This window comes from Cariama cristata, unplaced genomic scaffold, assembly GCF_000690535.1.
Source record: "Cariama cristata isolate BGI_N322 unplaced genomic scaffold, ASM69053v1 scaffold2177, whole genome shotgun sequence".
Taxonomy (NCBI): domain Eukaryota; kingdom Metazoa; phylum Chordata; class Aves; order Cariamiformes; family Cariamidae; genus Cariama; species Cariama cristata.
This window is the reverse complement of record NW_009628187.1, coordinates 22,203-40,213: the sequence shown is the minus strand read 5'-3', so window position 1 is coordinate 40,213 and position 18,011 is coordinate 22,203. Positions and strand designations below refer to the sequence as shown.

General features: G+C 36.4%; 1 protein-coding gene across 1 annotated transcript in view; it reads right to left on the bottom strand.

Annotated features, from left to right (window-relative positions):
* Positions 1-13,450, bottom strand: part of GPHN (gephyrin) — a gene marked incomplete at its 5' end in the record, with an annotated part of 146,055 nt that extends 132,605 nt beyond the window's left edge. Inside the window, one exon of the mRNA XM_009704689.1 lies at positions 13,330-13,450. Coding sequence (XP_009702991.1) covers positions 13,330-13,450 — 121 coding nt within the window. The remainder of the gene's footprint in view (positions 1-13,329) is intronic.
* Positions 13,451-18,011: the final 4,561 nt, after the last annotated feature.

The following is an 18,011-nucleotide window of genomic DNA, read 5'->3' as shown; positions in this document are numbered from 1 at the left end:
CAAGAGGTAATAAAACTGAGATACAATTAGGTTGATAACAGGAAATTTAGTTATCCTGGAAAGGGAAACTCTATGAGCTGCAAAGACTTGGAACTCTTCAAGACTGTTCCAGAAGCTATTTTTTGTTGAAAAGTGCATAGGACAGTCTAAGGAATCCTTAACAAAAACAAACAAAAAACCCCAAACAGAAAAAACTATTAAAAAAAAGATAAAATAATGTTGTATTTCATTGTTCCAGGGATTTGATAGATATGATGTTATTCCCAGGGCTTTGCGTGCAAATTTTTCATTGCTTCTTTAAGCAAATTTTGACTTAATTATTAGACAAAAACTACAAAGTATTCTTTCAACTTCACATAGAGGTGTTTTTTTTTTTAAACTGATTAAAATATTTGTACCATAACTTGATCACTGCAGACAGAAAACTGATTTACCTGGATATTTTACAGTGAAGCTGCCTGAGACAGCACTGCATCAATTCTCTGGCAGGTATAATTTTCAACCAAGAAAATTCCATACATTCAAGAAAAATCATTGTGTTTATTTTCCTCCAGTTTCTGATGCTTTTCTGCATTTAAAGTTTACATAACCTGAATAATATTTGAAAACTAGCCATTTTTCTGAGGGAATATTAATTTTTAAAAACGGTATTAAAAAAATAACTGAAATGACACAAGGGAAAATGACTTATGGTTCTTGGGATAAGAAGTGAGTTCTTGCAGCGTCCTGCAGCCCCACAGTGCTAGGGTGAAAATTCCTCCTCCCTTTCAGCATCTGGTATCACTTCTCAAACAACAGTCTAGGGAAGCAGCAAAGTGACAGTGGGAGGTAAAGCTTGGAGAAAGAGAATTGCCACTGAGATCTGTTCTTGTCACCAGACCCCTCAACAGCGTGAAGCTGGTGGGAAGTGAGAGACTGCCAGCCTACTGTCTTGAAGAGTTCACAAAGTTGTGAAAAAAATATGCTTGGAGAAGCAAGGGAGAGTTGGAAAGGCTGAGGAGAGGACAGGAGAGCTTAGGAGACTGGAAGGGAGAAAAGGCCGACACTTGTGTCCTCCGGTCCCTCGAAGCAGAATACAAGTTTACTGGATTTGTAGAGGTTAATGTGAAAATTGGGAGAAGGTTCCTACCGGCTTTTACTTGGAACACTGTCTGCTGTACTGGGAGCCATCCTCCACAGGGGCAAGCTGGTACTGGAAGCATGGGAGAAAGGTGCTTTCCCACAGCATCTCTCTCTGATTCCACAGCTGGTCTTACATGGGTGAAAGAGGCTACTGACTCAAGGGCTGCTGCCCTGCCTGTACACTTAGACATCATTTTGCTTATTTAGGGTATCTTTGAAGATAGTAAAAGTAGTAATATTGTATCTGGAGAGATTTAAAGCTAAAGTTAAAAGAGTATTACATACAATTATTTTAAGTGTAGGACGAATTTGTTATGAAATTACGACCGGGTTCATTATGACAGAATATTCTCTCCAGTTCCCAGTTGGTACTGGATTCAAAACCGTAATTAAAACCACGAACACTCATAATAAGCTAGAAATGGTGGCAGAGCTAGGAAAAGATAGGCCAAGTGAGTTGAATTAAAAGAAGAGGCAGGAAGTCCTGCTTCTTATTCTAAGCTGTGACAATGATTTATTCCTTTACTATGGACCTTACAGATGTAGTCAAGTCCCTGTTGTTAATATGTGAGAGAGTGACAAAAGGCTTCTGTAAACTGGCAATTGACCATTCTCCCAGAACAGAAAGAGTAGGAAGCAGCAACTAGAACACACTGTGGTTTGCTAATACTGTACTGATCCAATGGCTTTTTTAGATTAGCTTAAGCAGCTCCTTTGATCCACTGTGTTTACTGAACATAGCTCTACATCCAAACTTTAATCTTTCTGAGCCTCAGCAACAGATTGTTTTTTTCCCCTGTTATTACCTACCTTCCATGGATTCTGAGAATTACTGTAGGTAATTAGTGATGTGGTTTAGTACTTAATTACTACCAAATTTAATACTGAATACAGTATTACTGAACAGTAATACACCTATCGAATGAAGTGATGGAAGCAAAGACTAAACATGATTCAGCCTTTATTTTTTTTTTGGTAAGGAGTGAAAGTGTTTTGAGCAGTTCTATGAAAAAGCTGGATGCTGGTACTGAGATCAGTTTTTGGCTGGTATGTTGAATTGAATCAGATCATGAAGGAGTCAGACAGTATTTTTTCCCCATTCTTTACAATTCTTCTTAATTTTTTCAGACTGGTGCATATTTAGAAATAAAATCTAGGCAGGTGGGTAGGACAATATGATAGAAATGCCAGGCATAAAAGCAAGTGGACAGGACAGCAAAAGAGCAAGTATCAGTGAGTGAGTAAGCAGACTCAAAGAGCAGCAAGGGGACACGATATTCAAGGATCAGGTGAAAAGGCAGGAGGAAAATGCCAGACATTCAGCAAGTCGATAAAGCAGTACCAAACAGTCAGCAGGTGTGCCAAGCAGCAGAAGAGCAATTCCGCAAAGTCAGCAGATGCACTCATTTTACTTGGAGCAGGAGACAGGGCAGCAGAAGGCCAATGCCCATGTGCAATTAGATCGAAAGGACAATAAGGAGGTGATGCGTGCCGTTCAACAGATGGACAGGGCAGTAGGTAGTCAATGTCAAGCAATTAGCTGGTCAAGAGGTAATGCCAGACCGTCAGGCAAAGGGCCAAGATCTCAGGAGGACAATGCCACGCAGCCAGCAGGTAGAGAGAATAACAGAGTAGTGGATGCCAGGCAGTCCCCAGGCAGGCAAGGTAGCAAAAGACCAAAGCCCACGAATAATCAGATGTGACTGTCAGCAAGGAGAAAACATAAGCCTGACAACCGATTGACAGGGCAGCAGGATGGCAGTGCTTTTTCAATAACCTAGGATACCATGAGTGAAACAGTCCCAAGAATCTAGATGCTCACCCTCTGGTAATATCATTAGATTAGAGTGAACCATGAAAATCCACAGGAGAATAGCACACAAATGGAAACAGCAGATGAGTCTGACCCTAGCACTTGGGGAGGCCATGGGACCCTCCTATAAAACAAAAATATGAGAATCCACAAGAAAATCAAACAAATGGGAAAAAATGTGTCTAAAAACTGTTTCTGATGATGATTAAAAAAGCAAAAAAATACTAGCAAAGAATTAGTTTGGAAATGACTGGGTGGGATTGAAGATGTTGCTTACCCCTCTCTGGAGCCCACATAATGGGAATGTTGGGAATTTCTGCAGCAGAAAAACAGAAGAGAAAAGGGATTTCTGACTCCCAGTTCAAGGAAAGCATGTCAATTTAGGACTGGGTAATATCTTTGGGCAAAAGATAAGAATTCAACTGAATTTTTGCCCATCCCCAGATACATGCCTTTACTGAGCTTTGCGAAAAATTTAAGAAGCCCGTATCACTTTCATCTCATGACATCCCACCCTTATTCCCCAAAACCACACTTACCTCTAGCGCTCAAGGTGTATAAGAGGGGAAAGGGGATGGTCTTGTGAGCTCATTCCCATATCCACTGCAAAATAGCTTGTGAGGATGAACAGGAGTACCCATTAGCCACTGCCGGCCATTTGCGAGATAAACTGAAGAAGTCATCAACTGTTACTCATCACTAGCGTAGGTTGGTGTTTGAATTTGGCTTAGATACACCCACACTCTAATGAAAAGAATTAGTCTTATGAGTCTCGTGGGGTAACCCTCTTCTATGGAAAGAGTTGCAAAACTGTGAAACTTATCAACACATTTTTTTTACCTTGAATCTCCTCTTTAACTTAAGCACTCTAATATTTAACATGGTTGTTTTTTTAAACAAATTAAACCATGTTTCAGAAATCTTAGCTGCTGCTCTATTTCAGAAACATGTAATGAACTCCGGAATGTAAGAACTGAGAAAATCCCAGCAGTAACAAAATTCAGTAATTTAACTCATCTGTTATTTCAGTCATGAGCCTTTTTATTCAGTAAGTATCTTCCTAGTAACTAGAAATTAACCACCCAAGAATCAAACTTCACTATTTCTGTCCTCTTAGAAGTCCACATTGTGTGTGTACTTATCTGACTGCACATAAACTTCTTCTTGGTAACACTGAAAACTTACATCTCACTTTGATAAGGCAATAATATGCAAGAAGAAGCCAACTCTTCCCTCTCCTGTGAACTGCAGACAACCTTAGACACAATAAAGGAATCATTAGTTTTGCTGTGCACTGCTGAATTAGGATTTGGAAAGGTCATAGAGACAGAATCCACATGAACTTGCCATGTACTCATACACAACAAAGCTTTTAAGGAATACAGTAGTAATAGGCGAAGCTCACAGAACATTACTTATACTGATCCTCTGGGTATCAGCCACTCATTCTCCTAGCTGAGCAAGGCACAGGACTAATAGAGGTTAATATAACTTCATATTTAGAAATTGGGGTCATAGAACAAGAATTTCTTCCATATCCACACTTTCCTGTATCAAATGCTACTATTTGGGCTTAGAACAAAATGACAGGAAATTAGGCAGAGGAGACCAAGAGATTTCCATCATACAATTAGTAATGGCATAAACCAGCCAGGAATAGCATACACTGGTTGAACCAGAGTAGATATTACTATTATAGAGTATGAGGTATTCAGAGCATGCATTCGCAGTTTTATAAAAACCTGTGATTTTGCGGTCAGCAGTAACTACAGTTAGCTGCACCACATCAAGAACAAAATTGCTAGCACCTTCTCTCCAAAGAGAGATCTTTCAAGGCTCCATGAAAATGAACTATGACAAACTGATCTCAGCAAACCATAAGAAAATATTTATTTGTGGAGGAAAAGATGGACTTTTAAAATCTAATGAAAGTTTAAATGTCAATAAGAAATAATCAACAGTAGATTATGCACCTCACAATTAATTTGGGTATTCTCACTACAAAATAATTGGGAAAAAGAGTATATGCATGAAGCACCAAGGAGCTAAAATATGGTCTAAATTAAGGTTAAAAAGTAATTATTTTCTTGTCCATAATTGATAAGACTTTCATGCCCGAGTGTGACAATAGTAATTTCAGTTTTCTGTTCTGGTACTTACACTGAGTCAACATTTTGCTAAAGCTTGACTGCTCCATGTGGTAGCAACTAGCAAGAGCAGGCAAAGGACTAGTTCTAACCCTAATTGCTTTCCAAGACTCTTCTACTTTCTTTTCACTTAGTGGCTGGAAAAGCGCCTACACAGCAGGCAAGGAGCAAATGAGAAATTCTCTACTCTTTAATAAATATTAGTTTTAGCAATCAAGTATTTTAATAGTGAATCATTTTGCTATTCTGATGTGCTTATGTCAAAAGGACTCACCCAATTTTTGATACATCTTAAATCCAAACTAGTATTTGCCCTCTAGTTATCACTTCTTTAAACTGCCTTCACAGAGAAGTCTTCCTAACATGTCTATACATTTTGTTAATTTTCTCCATATTAAGCTTTTATTAAACTCTTTGTAATAGACCATGACCAGAAAAAAAATGACACATTAAGGGCAAGAATTGCATAATTACAGGCCTGACAATGTTTCAAGATTATTTTGCCTTAACTTGATGTTTAGTTTTGTTCAGTTCGCTATTATCTGCTGTAAAGAGATGTTTTAATGGAAACGATTTTTAGAAATGTCTAAGAGGAAAAAAATTCCCAAAGTTCCAAATTGAAAATTTCATTATGCAGAAGTCCTATGGCAGGCATATTTTTCTCCGTCAATTACAGAAAGGAGTCCAAGATCTATCCACTGTTATGGCTACACTGCTAACAGGAGCCAAGTCAGTTAATTTAAACTAACCGAGAGATGTTCACGTGAGCTGTGGTCCCTACAGTGAAAACATGGCTAAAAGGCACCAGTAATGCCAAGAAGAGGAGAACCCTTTTCTTTACCCTCATAAGTAGTAAATTATAGTCATCTTGTTCTTCTGGGTGTTTTTCTGAAAGTATTTGGGACCACTGGGCTATGAACCATTTGTCCACCTACAGGATAGGTTGAGTCTTCTCCCAATTTCCATTGTGAAATTACCTTGGAATAAAACACTTAAATAAAAAACTTAAGATGAAAAAGCAGGATTTCCTGGCTCATTAATGTGGCTTTGCTTCTCATTCTATGAAACATTTATATCCCTTACTGCTGTTTTATGACTGTTTTCTCCTTTTCAACAGAGCTTGCAAATATTTCATACATGTCTGAAAGACTGAAAGCAAAACTTCTATTTGCTATTTGAGAGTATTAAGGAAAGCTAAAGTAAAGCAAATAAAGTTGATCTTCAAATGGGCAAAAATACTCAACTGCTTAACAGGAATTCTATTAGTATTATCTTTAGGATATGATGGTCAGATGACTTTACATAGAAAGCTAATACATTAGTTAAATAATTTAAAAGATATTTGCCCCAGCATCCTTAGCCAACACAATCAGAGTTTTGCATTTTCAAAAAAAGAGACAGAGAAGCAATTAATGTAATCCTTTAGGATCCTTTATTAATTTCAGGATCCATTTGATTCAAGCTATCCTCTCATTTAACATACACAGAACATAAGGCTAGAATCTAGTTTGGCCTTCTGCACCAGGTAACTCATTAAATATCATCCATGACTTCTGTAAGGAGTACAAGATAACTTGAGTTTTATAAGACATCACTTCTATAATCAACCGCTTTTGATTTGACAGGATTAAAATGGAGAATACATCTCTTTAGAGAATTTGTTTGTGTGATTAATCTCTATTGTTAAACAAACAAACCACCCTAAACACATAATAACCTTCCATTATGATGATTTTCTTATTAGACTTTTCTGGCTTAAGCTTCCTATCACCAGCTACTGTTATAATTCTCTTTAGTAGACAAAGAAAGCCGTTGGCACCTTACAATAATATTTAACAGAGAAAGTACAGGTAAAAAACCAAGTTATTTCCCACTGTTCTTTATGATAAACTAAACAGAGTGAGTTGTGTAACTCTTACAGAAAGCATCTCTCCTAGCCATCGTATTTTTTTTTGGATGTTCTTCTATATCCACTTGAAACTTTTTAAAAAGTCATTGTCAGAAAAATATGCAGCTTTCCATTTTAGACACATCAATCCCATATACAGAGACAAAAGATCCTCTGTGTTCCTATGCCTATTTTTGCCTGTCTTCATACTTGTCTACGTCGTGAAATCTAGACAGAAACAAAGCTGAGATACATACAACCTTTCAATTCACTATCTCAGCTGGATACACAGACAAGGAAACACGTTCAAAACCATTGTTTATGAAGCAGAGTATCAAGAATTTACGAAGCCCTCTTTATTTATCAAAATCAGTATTCTTCAGGAATGCGCTCTCTGCATATATTTCCTCTCTCCTTTGGGGTTTTTTGACTGGTTGGGGGTTTGGGGTGGGGTGAGGGGCTGTTTTTTGGTTTTGTGTAACCTCTGATATTCGAGTAAATGGCGCTGAAATGGGATCTGGCTTCCTTCCCTCTCACATTTCTCACTACAGCTGTCCTGACAGCTTGCAGGTGTTTCCACGCAGTGACTGCAGTTGATGATAGCACAAGCAAGCTCTTCAGTGATGCTGGCGTGTTACCAAGTTTTCCTGAGAAACTCAAACAAGAGAAGAGAAAGTGCACTTTTTAGCACTTCATAAGCCAGCTAAATCAGTTCAGAAATTCCCAAGACACAGGTACTTCTGCAACCTGACAGTGTACTGTGTAGTGCAAATAATCTGTATATTGCTGCTTCTTGAAGAAACTGGTAATAGCTGTTTAGTGAAAAGTGTTCTGCAACTAAATATATCAATTCTGCTATAATAGCACGCCTTCCAAATATGAGATTTAAGATCTAATTATAGATTTTTTTTAATTAAATAAGGCACATAAATGTATTTGAATTTTTATAACACCAAATACAGCGTTTCAAATAACAGATTTTATTGAAAAATTAAAGCAGACTGGATAAAGACCTACTCATGTAAGCTTAGGAACTGTCTAGAGGACTAAGAAAACGGGAATAGTACCTTACAGAGTTGCTGATAAACTTCTAACAGAGTAGCACTGAATCTGGAGGGAGTCTGTCACAGAGCAGTCTATTCCATTTAAGCATATTTGTTGCCTAGATGCACCTGGCAAGGTTTCATAATTCAGGCCCTTTAGGAGCAAGCTGGGTCGGAAACACAATTTTTTAAGTAATATAGAGAACAATAGTTCTCAAAAGGTCTGATGATAACTTACAGGATCAGACATCATACATACACAGCACACTTGATTATACAATAGTTTTACACAGAAATCAAACAACTGGGAGCGAGACCTCCATTAAGAGATAAGAAAAACTACAGTCTTAAAATAGGCTACAGAAATGAATGCTGAAAAAGGTTATTAAATTGGAGGGTACCTTGAATATTGAAGGGTGAAAAACTGAAACAACAGCCTGAGTAATTAGAGGTTGTCAGATTTCATAGTATTCCTACCATAAAATGACTAATGTCCCATGTGAGATGAAGACTTCACTCCTCACTATGGAGCCATCCTGAAGTGACAGTTTGTAGAAAGAAAATTAGTTTCTTTTGGCCTAGTAACAAACTAAGATGTTTTTGACATGGCACTAAGAGGAGCTGAATACTGCTTAGGAAGAACAGAAGTACTCTCATATCTACACCGAACAACACTAGAAATCCTGCTAGAGGTTGAACCAGGGAGGACAAAAAAACCCTGTATGTTATTTCTAGTTTAAATTATTGCCTATTAAATAGAAGTTGTTACTTGAAATGTCTCAGTGGATTTGAGTTAAGCTGGGGGGAACATGTGTTGCTGTGAGAGTACAGCTATAACATGACATACCCTGTTGTGTCACAAGCATCTTATTTCATTGACTAAGTTGAAGGGCAAGTAAACAAACAGACAGAACACATGAAAGTTACAAATAATAGAGATTAGGAAGGTTGCCAACACTACTTGGGACAGAGGAATGGAAGGATACAGACATTAAAATAGTCTGCAGAAATAAAATGGAATTTCAAGAAAAACTCACACTAAATTCTAAGGAGAAACTTGGGAAACAGCAATAGTGAAAGATACCGTAGGGAACTTGTAAAAGCCAGGTGAAGGAAAATTTGTAATTTGTAATGATTATAAAAATGCCGATGCAATTTTGAACTGAATATACAAAGACTTTATATCACAGCAGAATAGAGACTTTCTATTCTCTCCAGACATGGCTTTTGTGTGGCTAGGTTTGGAGTATTTTGTTCATTCGGAGCACGCTTTTTCAGAAAAATGCTGACAAATAGGAGGGAGTTCCAGAAAGCAATGATTTCTTTTCATGGACTAGAGAACTTTGATGAAAGAATAAATAAATATGCATATATTGTCAGATTAAATGAAAACAAGTATGTGTCTAAATAAATTTTAAAACAGTCTAATAAATATTGAAGGATATAATCAGCAAGAAGCAAAAGGCGCACTCATAATTTTTCCAGAGCATTGGAAAAGGAAGGAAACATCTGTCTGGTTTTACATGATGGAAAATAGCTCTTCTATGCTTCTTCTAAAGTCTTATCTTAAAATTTCAGGTCTGACAATCATCTGCAGTGTGGCACAGCTCAAGGATGTCTAGCATCAGTTGAGGCACAGTAAGTCGACTTCTATTGTTATTATCTAAGTATATAAATTTAGTCTCATAGCAGGGCAAGCAAGACTTGCAAGCCACACTAGACAAAGGATAGGAAAACAGCTAGAACACTCTGCTAGCGGGCAGACAAGTGAATTTTTTGGACATACAATTTTGCTAAAGAATAAATGTAAAAGTAGAGAGGACAGAAGACAGAAAACTGCACAGAGCACCTGTATGCACGAGATTTTTCCTTTCTCCTTTGTATTGACCAACAGCAATAGAGAAAATACTTTTCTGTCTCAGAAGGATACCTAGTGACTGATAAAAATGCTACCACATTATTTAAATTTTTAACAAAAATTGATGTGTATTATCATTAACATTCTGTAAGAACTGTAACTGTCTACCACTCAAGTACTGTAGTTCCAAGGAAAAAATGCTTGCACCCGGAAATATAAAACAAAAGTTCCCTAAATAACTTAACTTGGGCCATATGTAAAGGTCTGATCTCTGTCCAGCAACAAACACTTTTAAAATCAACACGCAGACAGCATAAGCATTTCCAGTATGGATTTAAAGACCACTCCCATGAATTATAGGCAAAATAAGATTGTAAAAAAAATGTGGTTGTATCTGCAAAATTACACCTACACTTTGGTTTTAGTCCTAATGCAAACTACCACCAACTGCCATAATAGATGAAGAATTACAGCATCCACTAATAACATCTGCAACACAGTTTCCTTCAAATTCAGCCATCCATTGGGTGAATTTTGTTTTTTAAACATCCACATGCATTTCACCACTAGTAGTCGCATAGACAAGAAAGTGAAGGATAATCACACTGCTTAATCCAATTGTCCTTCACCCCTCAAAATGTTCATCATAGTAACTAATTCAAAAGCTTCTCCCCACTCACTGACTGGACCGAAGCTATAAATTTAGGGACCAGAGATAGGTAAGCAAAAGCAGATATTGCAAATACACCTAAAATAATCTATTCCATTGTAAGAAAAAGAGTCATTACACATCACTGAAACAACGGCAATAACCTGCTATGATTCTGATATAGTCTTCAAAAGGCAAAGTGAGTGGGGAAACTGAGTAATTATTTTTGAAACAATCATAAATTTCTAAAGTTTGAAGAAGTTATTTTTAAGAGATACATTATGCTAGGCACAATTTCAATTTAATCAATAATTACAAAATTCAATTACTATTAGTTCTTTGGGTTGTAAATATTCTCAGGAACTAACTCTTATCTTGTACAGTACAATAGCAATTATGTATCTATGCTCAGAGAAGAAAGCAGAAAATCATGTTTTCTAATTGAAAGTACAGGAGGATTAAGGAGAAGCAGGACTGAATCATTCCAGCTGAAATATGATCCAAGAGACTACTCTCCCTACTCTCAGGAAAAATACTAAAATGTCTTCCAGTATCAGATTCAATTATTACCAGTTTTAAAATCATGTCTTAAAGATGACATCTCAATAGCACAATGTCATGATCACATCCTTTCACTATCAGTTCAGTAATGAGAGGAGAGCATGCTGGATGAACACCATACATGGAAGAGACTAAAACCGCTTCCTACATCAATGCAAGTTTTCCTGAAGGCTTGCTATTGCACATTTCATGTTGACATAATGAATTTTCCATTGCAAACTGGCTCTCCCATTGACCCAAAAGACTCAAAATATGGGGCCAAAGCTTATGCTCCTTCATATGTTTTTGTTACAACACATATTGGCAAACTAATTTTCTTCCCTTAAAAACATTTGTTTGAATGAACTATCTAATAAACCCTACCATAAGAACAAATCTTACCATTCCCACTTTGTAATAAAAACCAGGATTCAATCTCTACGTTGTGATTTAAGTTTAGTCCTGCAAGTTAATCCAACTTAAATGAGTGAAAGTGAGTAAATACTATCCTATATAACTTCTTTTTAAGTATGGGAATAATTCGGTGTCAGAACACTTAATTCTGTTATAACCAACCGAAGTCCTTCATGCCTATTACATTTAAAAACAATGCATTTTTCTTCAGTACAAGTTATTAATGATTTTTATATCAATGTATTTTTATTATATAGTCTAAAGACACTTCAACAACTCAGATAATTTTTAAAATGGCTCACTGTAACATCAAAACTAATCAAACAAATCATCACCACCTGTCTTAATTCATTTGAATAACAGCAATGAAGCAATGTAAGGAAAACATGAGACGCTTATGTGCGGAGTTCTCATTTGTTTATTTCTTACCCTAAATGCTGCTTGAGAATCTGTGGTTAATTTTTGGCACTGGCTGCAATGCTTCCTCTGGCACTACTGCCTAGGCTCGACCCTCCATCTCCATAAAAGTAATAAATCAGGAAAACTGAAGCAGAAATTCAGCCCTTCTTTTACATAGTGCTGGGAATACAACCTTCAAAACCATTAAGGTAGTTATAAGTAGTAGACCAATTCAACCAACACACTTTTCACTTTTGTGTTGCTTTAGCACAGTGAATCACCTGCAAATTCAGTTTCACTAGCTAACACTGTGGTCATTTTACACTGTCCATTTTCTGATACGCAGACCCTTAGGTTTTAGTTACTCAGAGTTTCCAGTATATAATCTAAAAACATCAGCAGTAAAGTACAGGAGTATTTTCTTTACATGTTTGTTTAGTTACACAAATGCTACACAGTAAAATAAAAAATATTTTTAGATTCCTAATGGAAAAAAGTTAAACTGCAGTCATGGTTGACAGAACACATTTGTAAGTAAAAAGCATTGTAGGCATGTTATAATAAATCAACTCTAAGTTGAAAGTCTAAGCAACTGAAAACTTACATGAGTACTTAAGAGAAATCTAAATATGTTAAATTATGGAACAAACACCTCAGGCACTCAATCTTAATTCTGCCCTTTAGTGAACATAAGCAAACCAAAAAAAGTATGTGATTTTAAAAGTTCATATTAATCTAATTTGGAATCATAAATACCAAACTACTTCAATGGCAGTCACACAGTCATTTCACATGACAACTCATGGCCATGAGGTTATTAGGTTGAGTTTCCCTTTTTTTTTTTCTTACCTTAGCTTCTTATAAGTGGAATGTAACCAGATTTCCTGTGCAACATTTACTGGTGTAGGTTACTTCCATCTCTCTGCCTGTTTAGCCTTTTTTTTACAATGTGGTGTCAAGCAAAGCGATAGTGGCTTTGCACAGAACTTTTTCCCCCTGCTATCTGCCTCTCACACTCTAACCTATAATGCAATAGTTGTCAATGCAGTAGCCTACACGGCAGAATTTAAGGATCTCTCTTATCCCACTTTTCCTTGCGCAGGACACAACAAAAGCCACACAAGTTTTTGCTTAGCAGTGTTGTACTGCAGTACTAAGGAAAATTATGCCCAAAAGCTGTTAGAGTTCTGTTTTGTAAGGGGACTGGAAATCCATTACACTATGTCACATGTTAGTTTGAAAATCGTTTTGGGTCAGAACCCAAGGTCAGAGTAATTCTCTTGTGTTATATTCCCCATTGCTTTTTCTGCTTCCAAGCTGTGTATCACTTCACCTGTCCAGAGATACTGCAAAGTAAAGTTACAGAGGAAATTTCCAAAAAATATCACCCCCCTCCCCCAGACCCATACATTTCTACACCAAAGGGCAGATTTTTCTTATTCCAAGACTATCTCACCTCTGGAGTGACATCTCGTGGTGCAAACCCTGTTCCTCCAGTTGTTAAAATCAAATTAAGCTCCTTTTCATCACACCAATCTATCAGCGTCTCCTGAAAGAGAACATGAATCCTGTCAGATCTAACAAGTAATACGTGGGATACAGTTATCTCTTAAGACTTGGAATGTCTTAAAAACAAAGACACACACAGTAAGTACAGGGAATTGTAAATTTGCTCATGGCTTTTTATACAAAGATTTTAAACCACTATTTATAACCAACTTATGACAGAATAATTCAAGTATCCATCATAGTATTTTTGGAAACGGAAACTGAAATTCTGTTCTCCATCTCTTGACCTGAAATGGAAAACAAGAATTCACAGTTACTCATTTATATCACTATTTATTTTGATTTTGAGATACAAATACAATGCTTTGACACGTCAATAGAGTATGTGCATTTAATTCAGATGACATGGTTGATTCTTCTAACAGTAACTTTGGTTTCTGTGCTACACTTTTTAATAGCCTGAAAAAAGCAAAACCCACGTATTTGTAAGCTTATCTACTAAAAGATGCAATAATACACCTGATGCAGCAACACAAAAGATTATCTATAATAATCTTTTTTACATTCTCTACAACATCTCAATAGGACGGTGTATACCAATTCCAAGGCTGGACTAAGAAAGCTTAATAAATCTGTCATGTAAATTCAATGACTTACAATACCAGAGAACTTATGATAGTAGAAAAGTGTTTAATTTGATTTGCATTAATTTATAAAATTACATTTTAAAGTAGTTTTCAAACTGTGATAAAAATTTGACATAAGCAGAAAATGTATTTAGTCTCAATATAATTATGTCACTTACCCTTCATACTCTACTATGGGCTAACACAGCAGCAGAATGTCTACTTGTAGCTCAAAATTAGCTGTGTTACATGAAGTACAGTCATGTGTTACACAGCAAAGGAACCATCTGCAGAAACCAGTCAGATAAATTACTTAGCTAGCCTTATTCTAGCAAAGAAACCTCATTCTTTGAAAAAGTTTCAGGCACATTTATGTTTCTGGAGTATTATACTGGGGAGGAACAAACTGTTTTGGTCACTGTTGGCTCATATACAGCCTCTTCCAAATTGCACGTAGAATAAACTTGCGCCTGCTTGCAAGCCCCATCATGCAAACATATCCAAGAATTACTTGAAGAAGTGACAAAGCCAAAGGTTCTGTCTTTATTTCTCCTTCCTTTACTCATTCATTCCACTTCCCCTTTTGCATTATCTCTTGTCTTATGACCAAAATCACGTTCCTCTTTTTACTCTATTCCTTTGGAGGACAGCACTCTACTTAGATAGGCTGTAAATTATAGGAGCATTTCAAATATGCTTGAGAAAAGAACACACGTAATGTCTCAGACCAGTACATAAAGGAACTATTAAGTCTGACTTTTGACTTTTTGAAAAAGTCAAAAAGTTGAAAACTTTACGTTTTGAAAAAATGTGAACTACGGTAGTAAAAAGCATTTTAAGACTTAAAATTGTTTGCTTCAATAACATACATATGGATCAGAAAAATTATTTGAGACAGGTGGCATCTTCTCTATTTTATCACCTAGAAATATATTTGTCTTGACTTTGAACAGCTACAAATTTCAGAGAAGTTCAGTGTAAAAATGGTTCTTGGCAAAGTTAGAGCTTAATATTGTATACATTTTAAAAATCATTATCATAAAGCAAAATTTGTCAGTACAAAACAGGAGGGAGAGATTTTGTGTTTTGTTTGGTTTTGTGGTTTTTTGGTTGTGGGGTTTTTTTGTTTGTTTTGTGGTTTTTTTTAATGAAGCATTTATCTTTAAATAAAATAAAACCTGCCAAACTCCAACTGACTTTATAGAGAAAACAAATCCTTTCTCTGTTCTCATTTTGCTACAGTTCAATAATACTCCAGTTAACAGGGAAAAAAAAAGTCATGTGACAGTCTACAAAAAGGTAAAGAAATCAGCATACACCCTAATAACTCATCAAATAAACTGAGCAATAATTAAAGGTCTATTACTGCTATTCCATTAGTGTACTTAGGCAGACATACTATTCTCTATCAAGTTCTAATTGCAATAAAGAAACAAAAGCTTTCAGTAAGACCTTTGACTATGAGGCAGTAAGTTTGGGCTTCATCGTGTTTTAGAAGTGTAAATTGTACCACTTAGATCTTCTAAAACCATGGAAAAATACCTGAAACTGATATTCAGCTTATTTACTTTCTCTCTATCCCACAAAACATTCTCATTGACATTTTAAGTATCTAAAAATGATGCACCACCCCAATCAACTGAAGACAAAAGGCTACTCATATTCACTTTGCTACTGCCAGAGTCCAGCTAGATTCTCCGCTGGCTTTGCAGGGAACTGAATTTGCTGTGTCTTCAGATGAGAATTCCTCTAGGCCAGGGACCTGATATTTGGTTTTACTGATACAATACAAGCAAAACGATTATATAACATTTCTACTGGAGAAAACTTCATTAAATATTTTTTGTGCCTCTTTCTCCTTTTCTATCGTTCCACTGATGATAAGCTTTCAACATAAAATGAGACCAGATCAACAGGTTACGTGTATCAGTGCCACTCCATTCAAGTCAATGGAATTATGCTGATGGATACAAAATACAGTATCTGCCTCTGAAAACAGTACTGTAAAATTACTACAAATTGAAAAAGCCAGAACAAAACTACAGACCTCCAAAAAAACCCCCCAACCAATAAATAGCTTAATATTTTCAACAATTAATATCCTAAAATAGGCTTTATCAGTTATTTTCTACTGTCAACATAGACAAGGAGAAATGAAGTCATTACAGTCAATTCCTCTAGACACACTTTTACTTCAAAAGCACACAATTGTGATTCTAACCTGTAGATTTCACTGAAGTCCTACAATAACTGTATTAATTATGTTCTTCTGCTGCACAGAAATAACGCGTCAGCCAGTTCTCTCAAGCTTTGGATTAGATCTGGTGCCCTGTCCTCTCTACCTATTTCTTTGTATTTTCCCTTTAAAATAAATTTAACATTCTCATTTATTTAAAAGAGAAATCCTTGGGTCTAACATACAACTTATTTCCACCTCTTACTCCAAAGAGCTCTTGTTTCAATCAGCCCCATCTCTCTCCCAACTTAGAACTATTTGTTGGACTTCCTATGCACTGCCCAATCTTGAAATCATTTAAGTTGTAACGCTGCTCATCAAAAACTTCGCTTATGATCTGTTTGAATTTTCTCATGACCAGTGTTGATTTTACCAGTGTAAAAAAATCTTGCCTCATTCTTTCTTAGAGTTCTTAGTCTTTCACATGTAAATTCATTGATTTTAAGGCCAATAAAGATCATTAACTCATGGAAAGAATGCCTACAGTGTGTGGCACAGCGCAGTGAGCCTATGTTTACTGCTGATGCATCCTCGCAAATTCATACAGGCACCGTCACATTAAGACACACTAAGTCCAAAAGCTGTACAGATATATTTTTGTGGCATCACATCTAAGCTAGTGCTACCTGGCATTTCAGTCAGAGAATAGCAGTATCACTCATAAACAGATTTCCTTCTGTGGAGGTAACTTAAGTATCTCAATGTCCAAGATGCAAAACTGCCATTAGTCTAAGTTGCAATGGGCAAGTCACAGAATTCTGGTCAGTTCCTCCTGTACTTAAAACAAATTCTAGGACTCAAGCATCTCTTCACTAAACCATCCAGCCTTGATCTGAAGGATTCAAGAGAAAGAAAATACATCATAATTTAATTCAGTAGGGTTTTCCAGCAGCTATTAATGTTTATCATTAAGTATTTGTTGTGTTTCTAGTAACTGTTTCTTACTAATCATTTCAGTGGGATAACATACCCCCATGATACATAAGAAACCTGCTCACAGAATGCACAATGGTAATGGTTAGCAAAGTGTGGTATTTTGAAACTCCATTAATGTATCATCCTCTAATCTCTGCAAGTAAGTGAACAGGAGAACAAATAGGGATTCCTTCTGGAATGAAAGGCACAGTTCCCTGATTTCTAGAGATAACTGAGGTTTGTGGGCTACTTATCTTAATAAATTTTGCAGTCTCTTGCAATAAAGCCTTATTAGAATCATGAGTACTCTACGTTCTGTCCTTGATTGCTGCTTCACTTAAACAACAGAGTAGGGCAGTTCTACATGTGTAATTATTTCCTTTTCAGAGTGACAGAGGTATCTGTTCATTGACACAATATTATAAAGCATGCTGTTAGCCAGGTATTTAAACTTGAGAAAGGTTGCAAGACTCTTCCAGTCCTCTTACTGCTACTGTACGCTGCTCTTCCACTTAGATATTGAGACTATGAGAAATGGCCTTAACTGGAGCAGCAAAGCACACAGAAATGGTCACCGTGGATCAGACTAAATGCCTACACAGAAGAGCTGAGGTCTTGAGGACTGCTCCTTTCCTACAGTCCTATGGTATTTCGTATCTTTCCTTTTGTCCTATTTTTGCCACCACTTTGGTATGAGAGTGTGATAACAGTCCCATGTATTTATGCTTCCAAAACAACTAGAATACATTCCTTCAAATCAATATTATGGTGCTTATTCCTGGGATTAACATGTATACCTTTTTACTTATCAATATGTCATTTACTTCATAATGCAAGGATTGTAAAAATAAT